The sequence below is a fragment of the Neophocaena asiaeorientalis genome, unplaced genomic scaffold, assembly GCF_003031525.2.
Source record: "Neophocaena asiaeorientalis asiaeorientalis breed wild unplaced genomic scaffold, Neophocaena_asiaeorientalis_V1.1 scaffold348, whole genome shotgun sequence".
NCBI lineage: Eukaryota > Metazoa > Chordata > Mammalia > Artiodactyla > Phocoenidae > Neophocaena > Neophocaena asiaeorientalis.
Window position 1 is genome coordinate 2,456,238 of NW_020172672.1, and position 18,847 is coordinate 2,475,084.

The following is an 18,847-nucleotide window of genomic DNA, read 5'->3' on the forward strand; positions in this document are numbered from 1 at the left end:
GGCATCCCGTTCTCCCCAAATCTCCGTGTGTTCAGCAACCTGAAAGCTCTCTGAATTGTGTCCTTTTGGTTTTCTTATGGAGGCCTCATTACATAGGCATGATTGATTAAATAATCGATCATTGGTGATTGGACTCCAGCTGCAACTCCTCCCCCCTTCCCCAGAAGTTGGATGTCCAAGGGCTGAAAATTCCAGTCCTCTAATCACATGGTTGACTCCACTAGCAACCAGCCTCCAGCCTTAGGTGAGTTCCAAAATCATCTCAACAGCATAAAGAAAAGACCCCTTCGTTGCTCTCATTATTCAGGAAATTCCAAGGGTTTTAGGAGCTCTGTGCCAGAAACAGAGATGAAGATCAATTATATATTTCTTATTATAAATCATAATATCTAGACTTCCCTGGTGGTGCAGCGGTTGAGAATCCACTTGCCAATGCAGGCAACATAGGTTCGATCTCTGGTCCGGGAAGATCCCACATGCCGTGGAGCAACTAAGCCCATGCGCCACAACTACTGAGCCTGTGTGCCACACTACTGAAGCCCACACCCTAGAGCCCGTGTGCTGCAACTACTGAGCCCACACACCGCAACTACTGAAGCTCGCACACTCTAGGACCCGTGTGCCACAACTACTGAGCCTGTGTGCTGCAACTACTGAAGCCCACACACCTAGAGCCCGTGCTCTGCAACAAGAGAAGCCACTGCAATGAGAAGCCTGCACACCACAATGAAAAGTAGCCCCTGCTCACCGCACCTAGAGAAAGCCCGTGCACATCAACGAAGACCCAACGCAGCCAAAAATAATAAAAAATAAAACAATAAAAAATGAATCATAATATAGACACCATGATTGACAGCTCTACCAGGACCACATGGAATAGGGGAAGGAAGAATCCCTTAAGGAAGACAGGGTAGCAGATCCAAATAACTGACATCATAGCCCCCATGGAGGGCTACAATTGATACTGGAGATGGGAAGACTGGGGGGTGCAGAATGGACTGAGTAGCAGGAGAGTGTAAGGATAGAGAGAGAGGGCTTATTTTTCTAAATAAGACCAGACTGAACCAAGCTCTGGAATGATAGAGAAATTTCTTGTTGGGGTGGGGGTGGGGGGATGAAAATATGAAACTCACATTAGCCTCATGTGGTTAATGTTACATCTGGGGATGAGATAGTTAAAAATCTCCCGCTTGTCCATAGAGGGATTTTTGAAGGTTGAATATGGATTAAAAACTGGTGATGGAAATGTTGTAATTTTCTCAGGTAAATTGTGAAATTGAGTGCCATTAGAAAAACATCCCAAAAATAGCATTGGTTTTGTTGGCATGTGACCAAACCCTGAACAGCTTAGATTAGTATAAAAGAGATTCAAATATATGTCTTTCACATATGCTTAAGAAACTGAGCTGAAGGAAGAGAAAAAAGCAGCACATGCCATCTGTTTAGGAGGTAAGAAAGCTCCAGAGAGAGTTTGGAAAGAAAGGGAGGCTTCAGTCTTCTAAGACCTGTAGGCAGTGAGAAAGGCAGAGACGCAAAGAAACAGAAACAAGGTCAGGACCAAGGGCACATACAGAGCCTGAGGCCCATAAAGCCAGCAGGAGCACTGTGCCTTCTGCTGTGTACCACACCAAATTCTTCCCACCAAAATAATCCACATACATCTCTAAGAAATCCTGCAACATGTCTCAGCAGCAATGAGCTATTACCATTAGTGGTATGATCATCCATAGGACTCATTGGCCTATGCCCAGTGCCTGCCTGTTAGGAATGAAGGAAGAGGTTTTGATGACATCGGGCCAAAGAATCAATGAAACCAACCGTGTAGCAGAAACCTACTATGGCTCAACCATTGTTCTCCCCTGTGAGGTTCATGAGCAAGCGATACATTCAAGAACCATCTATAGATGAGAAGTCAAAATATTACTTTATTTCCACCTGAACAGGTGCCCAATTTCTTAGTGCGGAGTTCTCCTGTAAAAACAAGATTGGAGAAAAAGTAAAGGCCAATAGTAAAGGCCTACATGAATGCTTCCCTCCCCATTACACACCAAAATCTCACCCTCTGTCCTGCCATACTGGGCCAGAAAGAGAAGCAATAAAAAGTATGGTTGGCTATGCATTTGAGGAAGAGAAAACAAGACGGCGAGATCCCAAGAGGAGGCTCTAGCTCAGCTTACCTATTCCTGCTGCACGAAATAGAAGAGAAAACTGCATGGAGGTTCAGAACCCTGCCCTTGTGAAATGTGGACCAATTAATTTCCTGGAATCTGCCCAATCTAATGAACAAGTCTTCTCTGGGAGAAAGCAAAGATCAGGAGAGAAGGGGAGAGATGGAATGTCCCTTTCCTTTAAATATTTTCTCCCCAAAATGTGGGCCATGGACCAGCAGTATCATCATCTACTGGTAGTTTGTTAAAAATGCACATTCTTGGGCCCCACCCTAAATTAGTAGAATCAGGGAATTGCTTTTTTTTTTTGCGGTACGCGGGCCTCTCACTGCTGTGGCCTCTCCCGTTGCAGAGCACAGGCTCCGGACGCGCAGGCTCAGCGGCCATGGCTCACGGGCCCAGCCGCTCCGCGGCATGTGGGATCTTCCCGGACCGGGGCACGAACCCGCGTCCCCTGCATCGGCAGGCGGACTCTCAACCACTGCGCCACCAGGGAAGCCCAGGGAATTGCTTTTTAATAAGATCTCCTGTGGAGTCACATGCATGTTAAAGTTTGAGGAGCACTGAGTTTGTGAATCCTAAATCCATGCCCAAATTGTCTGTCGTTTGGATCTTCACTCACTTGCTAAAATAGTGCTCTACATATAGTCAATAGTTAATGAGAAGATGTTTGAGAAATTCTCTTTGGCACCTATTTAATTCCATTTGAAGGGAGGAGGCCATTTCTGAGAAACCAGCACACACTTACCAATGAGTGGCTTAGACAGAGACAGAAGCATACTAGAAACAAGCAAACAAAACTGTTCTAGACATACACACACGGCTCTGCAGTGTGGGACAGATGGGCATAGTCAGTTTCCTCTCACACCATCCCCCCCGCCCATAATATTCCCTCCCTTCCTCACTCATGCTCTCCTTCATCCAAGCTAGTCTGAAGCTCTTATGTTGAGCTCTGTTTCCCACACAGGATAGTACCACGTGTGTTACATGTCTTTTGCAGCTCTGTCCTCAAACCCAACATTGAAGAGTGAGACACTCTGCACCATTAAGCCAGGACACAGAAGGAAAACAAAAAGCAGTTGGGTACATCAGTACTCCTCACATTTAAATACTGTGACCAGCGCGACCCAATTCACATCTTATTTCTGACCGTAGCCAAATCCCAGGCCTGGATGTTCATCTAATATTTGCTTTCAGTGGCTCTTCCTACCTAAGTAGGAAGGTAACAATAAAAATTCAGAGCACCCAACTCCCAGTTTCTTCTCTTTGCTCTACCTGACACAATACCTTAAAGTGAAAAGGGCCAGGGGTTGGCAAATATGGACTGAGTCTGCCGTAACATTGCTATGTAATCCAATAACGATAAGATTTAATGAGTCATAATTAAAGTCATAATGTGTTGAGCGCTTACAATGTACTTCACAACAGCTCTATGAAGCAAGTAGTAACCCCGTTTAATGAGTGAGGAAATCTGAAGGTGTCAGAAGTTGAATAACTTGCTCAGGAAGCAGCAAAGTTAGAATTCCAACCCACACCTGTCTAAGTCCAAAGCCTCTTAACCACTGAACTAGTATGATCTCTCACTGATCAGAAACTACTATAAACTCACTGCGTGAGTAGAAAATCATTTTCCGGTTCTGAAGAACCTAGGGGCAGGACAGGAATAAAGATGCAGACATAGAGAATGGACTTGAGGACATGGGGAGGGGGCAGGGTAAACTGGGATGAAGTGAGAGAGTGGCATGGGCATATATACACTACCAAGTATAAAATAGATAACTAGTGGGGAGCAGCCGCATAGCACAGGGAGATCAGCTCGGTGCTTTGTGACCACCTAGAGGGGTGGGATAGGGAGGGTGGGAGGGAGACGCAAGAGGGAGGAGATATGGGGATATATGTATATGTATAGCTGATTCACCATGTTATACAGCAGAAACTAACACACCATTGTAAAGCAATTATACTCCAATAAAGACATTAAAAAAAAAACATTTTCCTTCTCTGGGGCTATGAGGAGGATTAGATGAGAATAAAGATGTTCAAGCACTTAGAAAAGTAAGGTGCTGTAACATATAAGGTATAATTTAGTACATCAAGGCTGTGTCCAAACAAAAACCCTCAGTACCACACAAATGGTAAGTACACGTGTGAAAAGTGTTCACCCTTGAAATTAGAGATATCCCAGTTTGTTCGATACACAGTTCTTATTTATCAAATTAGAAAATATTTTTAAAAATTTAATCCTCCGTGGTGGCAAGGATGTTGGGAAACTAGTACGTTGCTGGTGGGAGGTCAAGCTAATACAACTTTCTAAAAAGCAGATTGAAGGTATGTTCCAAGACATTTTTAGACATTAGCATAATTTCTTGCAAGGAAAAACAAATTAGGACAAAAATTTAAGTATAAATATAGTTAGTTAAGAGCATAGATACTGAGACCAGATTGCCTGGATTTAAATCCCAGCTCTACTTCTTATTAGCAGTGTGACCTTGGGCAAGTCTCTGTGACCTGGTGTCCAAAATAGGGATAATAATAGCACCTATTTCACTGGATTGTTATGATATAAGTGGTATCTATTATTTGTATTATCTCAGTGTTTTTTATAACACCAAACAATTGGAATCAATCTATCTGACCACAGAAAAATGATTAAGTACACTATCCTGTAGACACAAAGGGAATATTATGAAGTCATTAAAAATAAGGCTTTAAAAGACTATTTAATCACATTTAATGTAAAGTGAAAAGAGCAGGAAACTGTATATATCGTCGCATACCACTCATGTTCATTGAAAGAGCACTTTGTACAGATACAGATGTATAGAAAACAACCAGTAGGAATTACATCAAAATATTAACAAAGAAGATATCTGGGTGACGGTGTAGGGTTGGGGGTTTCTTTATACGTTTCTGTACTTTGCAAATCCTCCAGAGCAGTGTTTTTCACACTCTTCACAGGCATACGAATCACCTGGTAATCTTGTTAAAATGCAGATTCTGGGTCAGTAGGTCTGGGGTTTTGCAGATTCTCCACCTTTAACAGGTTCCCGGGTGATGCTGGTGCTACAGGCCCAAGGTGTCCACTTTGAGTAGCAAGGTTTTGGAGCAGGGGTCCTCAAACGTGAGTGTGCATCTGAACCAAGTGGGGGTGGGTGGATCCCACGCCTAGACTTTCTGATTTTCGTAGGTCTGGAGTGGGACCCTAGAAACTGCATTTCTGTTGTGCAGGTGATCCTGATGCTGCAGGTCTGGAAACCGTGCTTCAAAAACCACTGCTGTAGAATATATATACATACACTTTTTTCTCAGCATCATAAAGGAGGGGGGAGCACTAAAAAAGAGGCCAGCCTTCTCCACTGTTTACAAAATCAAATGCAAACCCTTCATCCAAATGCCTCCATAATCTAACCCAATCATTTCCAGTTACTTTTGTTTAAGCCATAAAAATCACACCACTAATGCCCTAAACACACCCAAGATTCCGAACATCATGCCCTCTGCTGTTTCCTCACTCTGGTTGAGATGTCATTTCCTTCTATCTCCTCATGCCCAGATCTTACCCATCTGTCAAGGCCTTCGAAGGCCATTTCCGGTACAAAGCTTCCCTTCCTTGGGGCTCCACGGGACTTTCTGTTCCTCCCTGATGACACTTGCCAATCTCTGCCTGGCAGAGTGACTCTGCCGGTGGGTGGTGTATCTCCCCCAGTAGACTGGGAGTTAGTTAATGGTGAGCAGGGCATCCCTTCCTTGACTATCTTTGTCTGCCCCCTGACCTCAGCAAATCCGCAGTAGACAGCCGCCGCTCAGGGCAGACTGAAAGAATGAATGAACGAAGGGATGGAACCTCCCGAAGCAGGGCAGAACTGTCCTGTAAATGGAAATTCGAATGCACGCCCAGCCTTGATGACCAACAGTAACAGGTGTTTTCCATCTCTGATGTCTGATTCACTCTGCACAACTGCCTGCACACCCAGGCTTCGGCACACGGCGGCTCCTGGAATCCAGCGCCCTACACGCTGAAGTGCCCACTGTGTTCTGGGCGCCTGGGCAGCCACACACGGAGACACACCTCAGCGACAACCTGCATCCACAAAAAAAGAGGCCCTGCCACCTTAAAAATATTAACGCCTCACTGCAAGGAACACACGCGCGCGCGCGCACACACACACAGACCCCCTCCCCCGTGTGTCTCTTTCAGACTAGGCGCGTCTCCGAGGGCTGGATTGAATGGGAAAGAAAGGGCCAGTCTTTGTCATTAATCCTCCCCTCCTTCAGGAGAGCCAAGCTTCTTCCGGGTCAGCGACAATCACCGCCAACCCCAGCAGGCCCTCGGTCCCCCTCACCGCTAGCTCCGGAGCGCGCGAGGGCCAGGTCGCCACCGCCCGCAGGTTGAGGGAGGGGAGGAGGGCGAGGAGGAGGGCGGGCGGCGCGGGAGGAGGGGAGGGAGGGAGAGAGGGAGGAGGGAAGGAGGGGAAGGCAATCCGAGGAGGAGGAGAGAGCAGCCTCCCGCAGCTGGCGAGGAGAATGGGAGTGCGGGACAACAGACCGCCGCGGGGTGTCACGGCCGCGGCCAAGCTTGCCAGGCGTGGGGCAGGCGCCCGGCGCTTTTAAACCCGGGAGGGCGCGGCGGCGGGCGGATCGCGGCGCGCGCTGGGCGCCGGGTGGCGGCCGAATGGAGCAGCCGCCACTGTGCGTCCCGGGTGGCGGCGGAGGGACCCCGGCGCGGGGCCAGGGTGGCGCGGCTGCGGAGCCAGCCGAGTTCATCCGGCGAGCGCACGAGTTCAAGAGCCAAGGGGCGCAGTGCTACAAGGATAAGAAATTCCGCGAAGCCATCGGCAAATACCACAGGGCGTTGCTGGAGCTGAAGGGGCTGCTGCCGGCCTCCGGGGAACGGGAGCGGGACTCGCGCGCGGCCTCCCCGGCCGGGGCCCCCAACCCCGGGAGCCTCTCGGAGGAGCAGAGCAAGACGGTGGAAGCCATCGAGATCGACTGCTACAACAGCCTGGCAGGTGAGCCGCGCCGCGCCCCTGACCCCTCCTCTCCCTGCCCTCCCGATCTCCCGCCAGGCGCCGGTCCCCATTCCCCAGCCCCGGGCCTCCGGGTCACAGCCGACCGCCGCGGCGCGCCGCGACGCACACGCCCCCGCTGGGACCGTGCCGCTCTGGGAAGGAGAACCTGAGAGGGGGGCGCTTTGGGAAAAGTGTGACTTTTAGGATTATACCTGCCAAAACTCGTTGTCATCTCGCATTCCTCCCCCGCATCCTCGTAAATCTCGCCTATAAATAACCGGACAGAGAGATGGGGACCCAGCCGGCCTGGCGGCGACTGCTACCGCCACTACGGCTCATCAGTGGCCCTGGGTCCAAATGCGGGCAGCAGCACCCAGGGTGGGCCACCCGCACCCACGGCATGCCCAGTGGCTGCTTGCCTCAGGGATCGTTAGCACCAAAGCTCGCCCTCACCTTCCCCGCAGCTGACCGCATCCCTCTGAGTCAAGTCCTTCCCCAAGTTCCTTTGGCCCCAGTAGCAAAGGGCAGTTTGCTACGATGCCTTCAGCATCTCAAGCAAAATGGATTCCAAAATGCACTTTCTTCTCTCTGAGCTCTGCTGGGGCCCGGGTTGCCAGGTGAAGAGAGCGATCTCAACGGAAAGCTAGTCCAAGGCTGGGCTTGAGCTGTGCTGCATTCTAGCTCTTCTCCCTGCCTCACTCCGTGTAGCACTGGTTCTCACACCAGCTAGCTGCTAGGCTTGAGGAAAACGGAGCCCTTTTATTGGGATAAGAAGGTGAGGTGTACATTCCCGAGTACACTTTGGGGATTAAGGTCAAAGTCGGGTGTTTTAAAAACTAACTTTGGCACAGAAAAATTTAAAGTCTCTAAAACCGGAGGAGTCGGGGTCACTCCAGGGCCTTCATGTGAGAAAGTGGAAGCTGTTGGCAGAGGCAATGGCCTTATATTTGAAAAACACTCTCTCTCCTCTTCTCCCACCCCATTTGGTGGGATCTGGGCATGATCTAGCTCCTCTGGCCAGATAAAGGCCATCACTCCTAATCCTTAATCCTTGAAGTTGCCTAAACTAGCTCTGGACAGTTGTATCAGAGTCAACTTGGGAGAATGGGTGTGGTTGGGGACGGTGGATTTGTCTGGGGCCCAGACAGTTGGGGATGAAAACAAATGTATGGACAATTCTGCTCTGTTCCTAAGTGCCAGTCAGCTCTGTTCCCTTTGAGATCTCTGGTGCCAGCCTACCTCTGCCTTCCCATAACGCCATGTCCAGTGTCATCTCTAGTCAGGCAAAGCCCAGGCACTTTGTAGATTGTTAAGTAGTTTACAAACTTAAAGGATTAATGATAATAGTAGTAGCAGCAATTGTGGAAATGGTGGTGCTGATAGCAGTACTAGTAATAACGGCAGCAGATAAAGTAGTAGGAATACAGCATAGATGGACTATTTCAATCCATCGCGAGGTACACCATGACTCCCTTTATTTCCCGTAAGTCTCTGGCATATTCATTACTGCCTGATGAATATAAAGGGCAGAGTGGCCACGGGGGAAGGAGGGGGCACTCTGGATCACTAACGCAGTGATTTCAGAGTGGTAATAGAGTCTTACATTTAGCGTTTTCCATGGGCATTCTAGGGTTGCCCCTCACCCCATGCTTTGGCTGCCGGCCGATGGCTAGCACTGCCTACTTTCTACCCCAGAAGTGGTTACATTTCCAAGGTGAAACCTAAGCTGTGTCCTTGGTCAGGCCAGCCCACTCAGGGCAGGGCTAAGATCTGGACGGTTCCTCCACTTCCATACCCACCCCCCCCCACACACACTTTGGAAAACTTTAGTGGCGAGAGAATGGAAAGTAGCAATGGCAGATTTCCCCCTCTGCTGCCTTCTCCGGTGCTCACCACTTATTAATATTAATAACTTGTGGATTACAAAAGTAATGCTTACCTATAAAATGTATTTTCGTTTAGAAAATACAAAATTACCTTTAATCCCACCAACCTAAAGAAATCCGTTGTGATATATTTCCTTCCTGTATTTTTTTCTATACCTAAACGTAAACTATTTACAAAGCTAAGGACCTCCCGTATCCTGTTTTTATTCCCACTTGCCATCATTGTGTCAGTGCATTTTTACATTTCACTAAAATATTTTTGTGAAGATTATTTTAAATGGCAACCTAAAATTTGTAAATGGGTGTTTACAATGAGCATTTGATGGAAAGAGAAAGAAAGATGATCACTGTTCTTGCTGTTAGAACCAGAACAGTGCAGAGTGGCCCATAAGACAACCTAACCCCCCCACCCCACCCCCGTGCCTGATTAAAGGGAGGAGACAGCACCTGCGAGTTTGTTCCAGCAAAAAGGCAACTGGCCCTTCCACTGGGGCCGCAGTGGTGGCTGAGCAACCCGGTGGGCCTCAGGAGAGAGCAGTCTGAAGATGCTGGTTCTCTCAAGGACCTGACCTTCCACACAGCTGTGCATAGAGGGAGAGGTTTGGGGTTTAGAAGCAACCTGAACTAGCCCAGAAACACCTGGAGGATTAGGCTGTGTTGCTAAGGGCATCTCCGCAACAAACGAAAGACTATTATGAGGCTTCGGGAGGAAACCTAGGTTCAGTGGACCCTTGCACTCTTAATGGAAGACTCCAAGAGAACAGCAAGGGGGCAGTTAGAACCTGTTAAGAGATGTTAACCTAAAAATCCATTTGGATGACTTGAGGTGACCACTTGAAGGGTGTGTAGGCAACGTGCAAAGTGCCTGTGGCTGTGGTCTGTTCTGCCTCGGAGTTCTTTCTGATTAGTAGGGATCTGGCCAGGGGTGCAAGACCCCCAGATTTGATTTTGCATGTCTTATTCTCTAAGAAATTCAAGGAAGGAAATGAGAAGCATCTTCTTCCTTCAGAATTTCTAATGACTTTGATACAATGATTAGAAAAGATATTCTGCCTGGGAAGATGTAGACATGTGATTCTTAGCAAGGCTGCAAAAGAAGCATGTACTGGCTTGTCGATCAACTCCCACTGACCTTGAATAAGACACAGGACTCCCCTGGGGCCTTGGAATGTTCTGTGCAAAACCTCTTGAAGGACAGAACCTTTTGCTTTACAGCTGTTCCTGTGGGGCTGTAGTGGCCCCAGCTGGGTTTGATCAAAATGTTGCAATGCATGGCTCTGTTGGTATTTTCAGATGATGTTCAGGACTCAAATGCCCACAGTGGAGATGGGTGCTGACAGGCCATGGCATTGGATCTGAAGGCTAGACGAGAGTCAGCTTATGTCCCTATTCCTGGCATACCTCGTGACTTTGTATAAGTCCCTACCACATCATTTTACCTCCATTTTCTCATCCATTTAGAGCTATGTTTGGGCGGGGGGTTTTTTTGTTTTGTTTTTTTACCAAAGGGGCAGATAATATCCATTGATGCCAACTGAAAGTCCCAGGACAGGGGAGTGACAAGGCCTAAAGAAGTCACGCAAGAAAAAGGCCTGGATGGGAGCCAGCTTTATCAGTGCTTGTGGACGTGTCTTGAAGCCATGGGACCGGGCCAGCTACATAATTTGTGAGGCCCAGTGCAAAATGAAAATGTGGGGCTCCTTGTTCAAAAAAGCAGGAAAAAGGTGTCATTAAAAGTTTTAAAAGATAAAGTTTTTCCCCTTTCTTTCATGGTTTCTCTCTCAACTGGATTGGTGTTTTTATCTGCTATTTAATGTCATTTCAAGAAAATTACAATTTTAAATTACTGGCATGAATTTACTATTCATCTTTATAGTGTGCAATGCCAGTTTTAAGTGGAAATATAAAAACACTTAACTGGTATATGAAATCATGTAAGTTACACAATTCACGTTTCGTAGCTTGTACATGCATATGTAGTTTATTCTTTTTTTTTTTTTTTTTTGTGGTACGCGGGCCTCTCACTGTTGTGGCCTCTCCCGTTGCGGAGCACAGGCTCTGGACGCGCAGGCTCAGCGGCCATGGCCCATAGGCCCAGCTGCTCCGCGGCATGTGGGATCTTCGCGGACCGGGGCACGAACCCGCGTCCCCTGCATCGGCAGGCGGACTCTCAGCCACTGCGCCACCAGGGAAGCCCTGTAGTTTATTCTTACTGGAACCATGGAAATGCTGACAAAATGAACTCAACTGCTTTTATTTCACTTTTTATATGCATACTTTATAGGTGCCCTTTCTACCAGTCTTGGCTTTCTGATGAATAAGGAAAGGAAAAGGAGCTATTCCATACTCCTACCCTAGTCTTTCCTCCTCTGTCATCATTTTCAGCATAAGTGGTTGGCTAGTACAGGGCACTTAAGCAAGAAAGGATGTGATGGGGTTTTAGGTTATTTTTGTTTCTTAGAACACCATTGCTCTCTTTCTGCATTTGAAGCAATTTCTGGGTTGAATGGAAAGCCTGGCCTCTTCGGGCTGTCAACGTGTGTGCTTACTTAGTTATTGACCTAACCCTCTTGTTTGTTGTTGAACTCCCCTGCATTGTGGATCCACTGGAATTCTGTGCTCATGGGGCATCGTGAATGCTATATACTACATGGGCCTGCAAAGAATAGTCGTACCTCTGTCTTCTGCTCAACTTCATGCTCCATTATCCAATCAGGCTTCACTTACAAAACACAGTTTCAAAGATAAAATAAGTAGAATTTCAAGAAGTCAACAGCAGAGCATTAAACCAAATACAAGGCCCTTCTGAGCATGGGTCTTATGTGACGGCACCCTTAAAGCCGCCCCTGCAATGGGACACCAGAAGATGACTGAGCGTATACATCTAAGGTGGACAGAATTAGATATAGACCCTGAGGCAGATTCTAAGACAAAAGGTACCCCACAGAAATTGGTGTGGGAACCAGAGAACCAAGCAGGAAGATGGATAAATTACAAATGCAAGAACTCAGTGAGAAAAAAAAAAAGAGGTCAAGAGCTAGAGACAAGCAGTAACCTGGTAGCCAGAAGATGAATTGTTGGGATAAGAGCTGGCAAAGGAGGGGAAAGAAGAGGGGCTTCATGCTAAGATGCTCAGCCAAGATACTGCCATCTGGATGGGAGAGTTTGACTGGCCAAGCCATTGTTAACCTGAGGCTGTTCCTCAGGCAGCCCCTTGGCCAATAAATCTTAAGCCTGTAAATGTGGCTTCAAAGATCATCTTCCAAGAAAGGATGTGAGAATTGAAACTTGTAGAATGCTTTCAAGGAGAGAAAATTCTGAATGTAGACTTTGGGCTGAGTTTCTAAAGTGGATTCTGAAGTTCCTTAGTTTACCTGCAAAAGTAATGAGTTGGGTGGCTCGTAGCCAGAAACTGTCTAAGATATATTGAAGTAAGAGTCCCTACAGCCAAAAGGCATGGGAGTGCCCCATCCAAGGCAAGGGGACTTGGCTGCAGGATGGACAGGAGGGCCAAGGTGTGGAGCAGCCCAAAGCTTCACAGAGCTTCACAGGTTGGGAGTGACCTTCAGATGGGACATCCTCTCCTGCCAGCTCTTCTCTTTCTTCACCAGGTTGTGCCTCCTCCAGAGAGCTAGGATGAAAGCCAAATGTTTCAACCAAGCAGCCAACCAGCAATTTCCCAATTCCCAGATATTTGGCTTTGGGAAATCAGATGTCCATGCTGGGACCAGAGTTTGCCATTATCACCAACGTGATTAGTGTGGTCCATTCCTAATTACATAGCAGCAAGCACAGCTCTAGCACGGATAGTGGTACCAGACATTTAAAAAGCCAAAGATAGGGGCTTCCCTGGTGGCGCAGTGGTTGGGCGTCCGCCTGCCGATGCAGGGGACACGGGTTCGTGCCCCGGTCTGGGAGGATCCCACATGCCGCAGAGCGGCTGGGCCCGTGAGCCATGGCCCCCGAGCCTGCGCGTCCGGAGCCTGTGCTCCGCAACGGGAGAGGCCGCAACAGTGAGAGGCCCGCGTACCGCAAAAAAAAAAAAAAAAAAAAAGCCAAAGATAGGGGAATTCCCTGGCAGTCCAGGACTGGGCTCGGTGCTGTCACTGCCGGGGCCCTGGGTTCGATCCCTGGTCAGGGGACTAAGATTCTGCAAGCCACGTGGTGCAGCAAAAACAAACTTAAAAAAAAAAGCCAAAGATAATACGACAGAAGATTAAAAGAGTTTAGTCTTCCTCATGGCGTTCATATGGCCTTGAAATGATCATAAGCAGTGTAAAGCTCATTATCTTCCTTTTAAACATACATACACATTTTCATATCAGCAAGGAAATGATGCCATGTCTGGTAGGACTCAAAACCAACAGTTCCCAAAGATTTTTTAAAAAGAAGCAGGATGTAGGAGCTATACTCAATATTTTGTAATAACCTATAAGGGCAAAGAATCTGAAAAAGTATGAGATTATATATTATATATATATATATATATATATATAATATATAAAATTGAATCACTTTGTTGTACACCTGAAACTGACACAACATTTGTAAATCAACTATACTTCAATTAAAGAAAAAGAAAAAAAAAGGAAGGGGAATGTGTAGTGCCAAGGAGAGCTGACTTGAACTAAAAGAATCCTGGGTTGAAATATATCCAAGTGGACCTTCTCTTCTCTTTCAGCCAAAAGGAGTTTAAAACAGCACTGAAATTACAGACAGCATTTACAGAGAGGAAGCTTGTGGAGCAAAGTTTCCCTGCCACAGTGTGTCTGTGGGAAAAGAACAAAAGTGCTTAGGAAGTGCTAACTAGCTAGCTCGAGAGTTATGGAAAACCAGAATTACGATTTCAGATTTGGTTATGACTCCATACCTTACAGAGGTGTGTGAATTTCCTTGTCAACATTACCACCTTGTTATCAGCGTGAGCTTAGGCATTTCCAAAAACAGGGATACTCACCACTACCTATAGTGACTTATTTAATAACCACCACCACAAAACAACAACTATAATAATAGCAGTAACAATAATGGTAGTAAAGACTACCGTGATGAGCCCAGCTTCTGGCACCCAGTAGATGTTCCATAAATGTGTTTGAAAGGAGTGAAAATGCTTATCCCAGCATTTGTCTCATATTAAGGATCCAAGAAATTCAATCATTTCATTAATATTCATTGAGCAACTAATTCATTTCATTAATATTCATTGGGCAACTAATAGGTGCTAGACGCTGGGCCTTGAGGGCTGGGAACACAGGAGTAAACATGAAGAACAAGGTCACTGCCTTTCATGAACTTACATATATACCTATATACCTTTGTGAGAAAGAAAACTCAAGCTGCAGCAGTTAAGTCCCTTGCCCGTGGTCACACAGTAGTATGTGGAATCCTTAGGTACTAAAATTTGCCTCCTTGAAATTTCTATCAATCCATCCATATTCTATCTATCTTTTGAAGCAACAAAAAATACATCTCATCACTGTAACAAGGAAAAGCCTTGACATTTTTAGGGCAACTCGCTTGCCCGTCCTCCAGTCTTGTCTTCTGTAAGTTATTCCTTTTACCGTGATTGTGCCTTGTGTGATCAGGATTCCCATTCCAGGACCATCCTGGGTGGTTACGGGGAAACTGTCCTGCTCTCTGTAACCAGGTTCTCTGTCACTAGGAAGGTGACCTGAGAGGAATGAGAATCTGATGAGTCATAATTTCTAATGAGCCTGGAGGCTTACAGAAGCCCCACCCATACCTCCCCTAGTTTTTATCCCCTTTGCTCCAGAGTGTGTGAATTCCAGTTAAGAGGTCTTGAGAAATTTAAGTGGATGTGGTAAGAGTAGGAATTCATTTCAGCCATTACTTTTCAGTAACCAGTTTGTGGATACAATGACGGGAAATGACCCATTAGAAGAATAACATCTGGACTTGTGCAGACGCATTACTCCAGACCTGGTCAGTTTTAATGTCATGAGAGCGATGATACCAACATTTAAAAATATGTTCTGGTTTAAGTGCTAAACGAGATTGGACACAGTATTATTCTGTGTGGCATGGAACATTTTCTCTCCTAACATCCTGTAAAGTAGTATTTATTTTTTAGTTTCTGTTTTTATGACTGGCTGATAAGTTCTAACTTTGTGAGCTGACACCTCATCTCCCAAGAAACAAAAACAACCCCTCCCCCAAACCCAGCAGTAAATAGACCAGTTGGCCCTGTGTCTAGTGGGACGGGAACTAAGGGAGACTCGTGTGACAGCTGGTGGCACATTCGCTACATATGTGAGCTTAATCTGGTCTTGAGTTTCCTCACATATTAAATGGGTATAATCATGCCAGCCTGACTCGCAAGATAAGGGTGAAAAGCAAGAAGATAACGTATGAATGTACTTTATAACCTACAAAGTATTAGAAGTGTAAATTATCCTTTTAAGTGGGCAGGGATATTTAGGAGAACAAAAAAAAAGAATAGAAATAAGAAGCGGGAACTGGGGCTTCCCTGGTGGCGCAGTGGTTAAGAATCCGCCTGCCAGTGCAGGGGACACGGGTTCGAGCCCTGGTCCGGGAAGATCCCACATGCCGCAGAGCAGCTAAGCCCGTGCGCCACAACTACTGAAACCTGTGTGCCTAGAGTCCATGCTCTGCAATAAGAGAAGCCACCGCAATGAGAAGCCCGCGCACCGCAACGAAGAGTAGCCCCCCCTCGCCACAACTAGAGAAAGCCCGCACACAGCAATGAAGACCCAATGCAGCCAAAAATAAATACATTAAAAAAAAAAAAAGTGGGAACTGCCCAATGAAGGAAATTTCCACCTTTAATTCTAACAGTTTTAAGACAAAAGATACTTGAGTAGTACCTACTAGGAAAACTCTCTTGATGCGTGGTTTCTGCATTAAATATCTATTGATGCTGACTCTCCCTTTTTGTTTCAAACGCACACAAAAAAACTGCTCCCCAAATGCACGTACTCCACCAAAAAAAGCACTTGCTAATACAGTAAAACAAAAGCGTTTCTGATGAGCAGAATGCGAGGGACGTTCTTTGAAAGTCTTCAGACATCCCCCATCAAAGACACAGTGGAAGCGTGACTTGGTAAAGAGTGACGTGGACAGTAAGTTCTGTCTCTAACTCACCAGCCGCCTTGGGTCAAGGAATTTTACCTCTTGGGCCGTAGTTTTCTGATGTCTAAAAACCGAGGGTTGGAGTCCAGGATCTCAAAGGTCCTTTCCAGCTCTGGAAAGAATAATTCTCCATTCTTTCTGAACTGGGTGGCCATTACCCAGAATGGGAGAGTTCCGTGTGGACTGATAGAGACCGGTCTCCAAAATCTGTTATTACGTGAAAAGGCAGAATGCAAAACAGTGTTTATTTGCTTTGTGTTTGAAGAAAGAAAAAAGATACAAACTAGCATCAACATACACTCTAGTACAATACTTGCTTTCAAGAAGATTATCTGAAATTATGCAAGTGAAGTTGTTCACGTCACTTGAATAGGGACTGGCCAGAGAAATTGGGGAGAGACTTTCACTTCTTTTTTTTTTTTTTTTAAAAGATTAAGACTTGATTGTTTTTAGAGCAGTTTAAGGTTTACAGCAAAATTGAGGGGAAGGGACAGAGATTTCTCATATGCTCCCTGCACGCATACATGCCTAGCCTCCCCCGTTATCAGCACTCCCCACCAGAGTGGTACATTTGTTACAGTAGGTGAATCTATACTGACACGTCATGATCACCAAAAGTCCACAGTTTACTTCGGGGTTCACTCTTGTGTTGTACATTCTATGGGTTTAGACAAATGTATAATGACATGCACCTATCACTGTAGTACCATACCGAGTGCTTTCACTGCCCTAAAAATCCTCTGTGCTCTGCCTCTTTTATCTCTTACGCCCCACCCTTGGCAACCACTGATCTTTTTACTGTCTCCATAGTTTGCCTTTTCCAGAATGTCCTATAGTTGGAATTATACAGTGTGTAGCCTTTTCAGACTGGCTTCTTTCACTTAGTCATATGCATTTAAGGTTCCTCCATGTCCTTTTTTAACTTTTTATTCTAAATCTTTCTATAGTGCATGACTTTTCTAAGTATATGCATTATTACTTTTATTTTTTACGGAAAACGATGACAGGATTATCTGTGTAGAAAGATTATGGGTAGTTTTGCTTTCTTCTTTTATATTCCCGAAGAAAACCTACCTCATACACATAATTTTTAATGCCGTTCTGGACATTATCTGTGCCTTGTCTAATCCTGTCAGACTGTAACACCAAAGATGTCAAGCAAACTTATCCCAAGCCTCAGACTTTCTCTTAGTTTCCCATAATATGACTTATCCTTTCTGCAGTGCCCACCACCCCAATGCACACATAGGGATGGATCCTGGCAGCATGGTACCCCACAGTAGGGGGACGCCCCTTTGGACTCAGTAGCACGTGAGTGACGGTTTGAATCTGCTGGTGAGGCAGGGAAGAAATTTGGGTCAGAGCTTGTGATACAAACTGGTCCTGAGCATTAGTGATGTGCCGCTGGTGTGGAGGAAGGGACCGTATGGGTGGTCCATGTCCAAGATGCTTGTTGGCCCCTGAGTCTAGGAAGTCCTGCCCATCGATAGCTCAGACACAGCACCCAGAAGGAAGCTCACTCAATCATCAGATCTGTATTGGATACTTGCCATGGCTCTTCACAGCCCAAATCTCAAATGCACTGTGTTCTCCTCAAAACATGGCATGCGGTTGTGGGAACGGGGTTCTAATCTAGAGTCTGCTGTCAACTTGCTCCGTGACTTTGGAAAAGTCACATCACTCTGAGCCTCGGTTTCCTCATATGTAAACAATCGGTGTTGGGTCAGATGCCCTACAAGTCCCCTTTCAGAAGTGTTGAACTGTGTAGGAGTTTGAAGACCCTCTAGCTCCCCTCTCCCCCACCTTCTAGCCTCTCTCTCTGGAAGCAACCAGATTTAGGAAGGAAACAGGAAACAAGCTCTCTTTTGTTCCCATTTACTGATATGTGCTGACAAATAAGCATAAAGCTCTCAACTAAGATTTCCAAGGTAACCTTGCAAATCTGAGGGTAAACCAAAGTAAATGGCAGTCTCCCCGGACGGTAGAGTCAGACAGAGGGTCTCAGAGAGAAACCAGAGTAGGGGTTGGAAGCCTCTATAAAATATTGCCTGGGCCCTGGAATCTAAATTGATGGCACCAGAGATTACCTACTGCTGCTAGACCTTCTCAGATTATTCCAAAATTCAGACTTTGATTCTAAGCAGGCAGTCGTTCACCATAAAAATCTGGTAAGAGTAGCTGTATTAGGCCAGGAAGTTCTGATGGAGGAAAAAAAAAAAAAAGCTTTTAAGAAATGAAGTGGCAGTGGCAGGGCCAAGAGTTTCAGGGAACAGTTGCTGGCTAAGCTATAGCATCTCAGAGAGTTGCCACCATTGACTCAAGACTGGAGAGCCCTGAGGAGTCTGGGCCAGATCTGAGGATTTGGGGGATGTGATTCTAGGCCAACGGCTCATGCTGAGTCAGAACTGAGCTCCTTTCTTGAACGGACCTGAACCTCAGGCTGTAGGTGCCACTGGGTCATTGGAACTTGTGTGGAATTCTCCCTGATACCTAGAGAGAGAGAGAAGGGCTGTGTTCCTGTGTGTGCCAGTGAAGATGGGAGGGAAGAAAGGGAGTACAGAAAACCTGTAGGGCAAGGTGGCCTGATGGAAAAGATCTTTACTTAGTGTAAGAGGATCTGGGTTTGACTCCTGACTTCCCATTGACTCCTCCGTTAACCTTGGGCTGGTCCTAA

General features: G+C 46.3%; 1 protein-coding gene across 1 annotated transcript in view; it reads left to right on the forward strand.

Annotated features, from left to right (window-relative positions):
- Nucleotides 1-207: 207 nt before the first annotated feature.
- Nucleotides 208-18,847, forward strand: part of TTC9 (tetratricopeptide repeat domain 9) — a 40,987-nt gene continuing 22,347 nt past the window's right edge. The window contains 3 exon segments of the mRNA XM_024739647.1: nt 208-244; nt 6,681-6,824; nt 6,827-7,177. Coding sequence (XP_024595415.1) covers nt 208-244; nt 6,681-6,824; nt 6,827-7,177 — 532 coding nt within the window.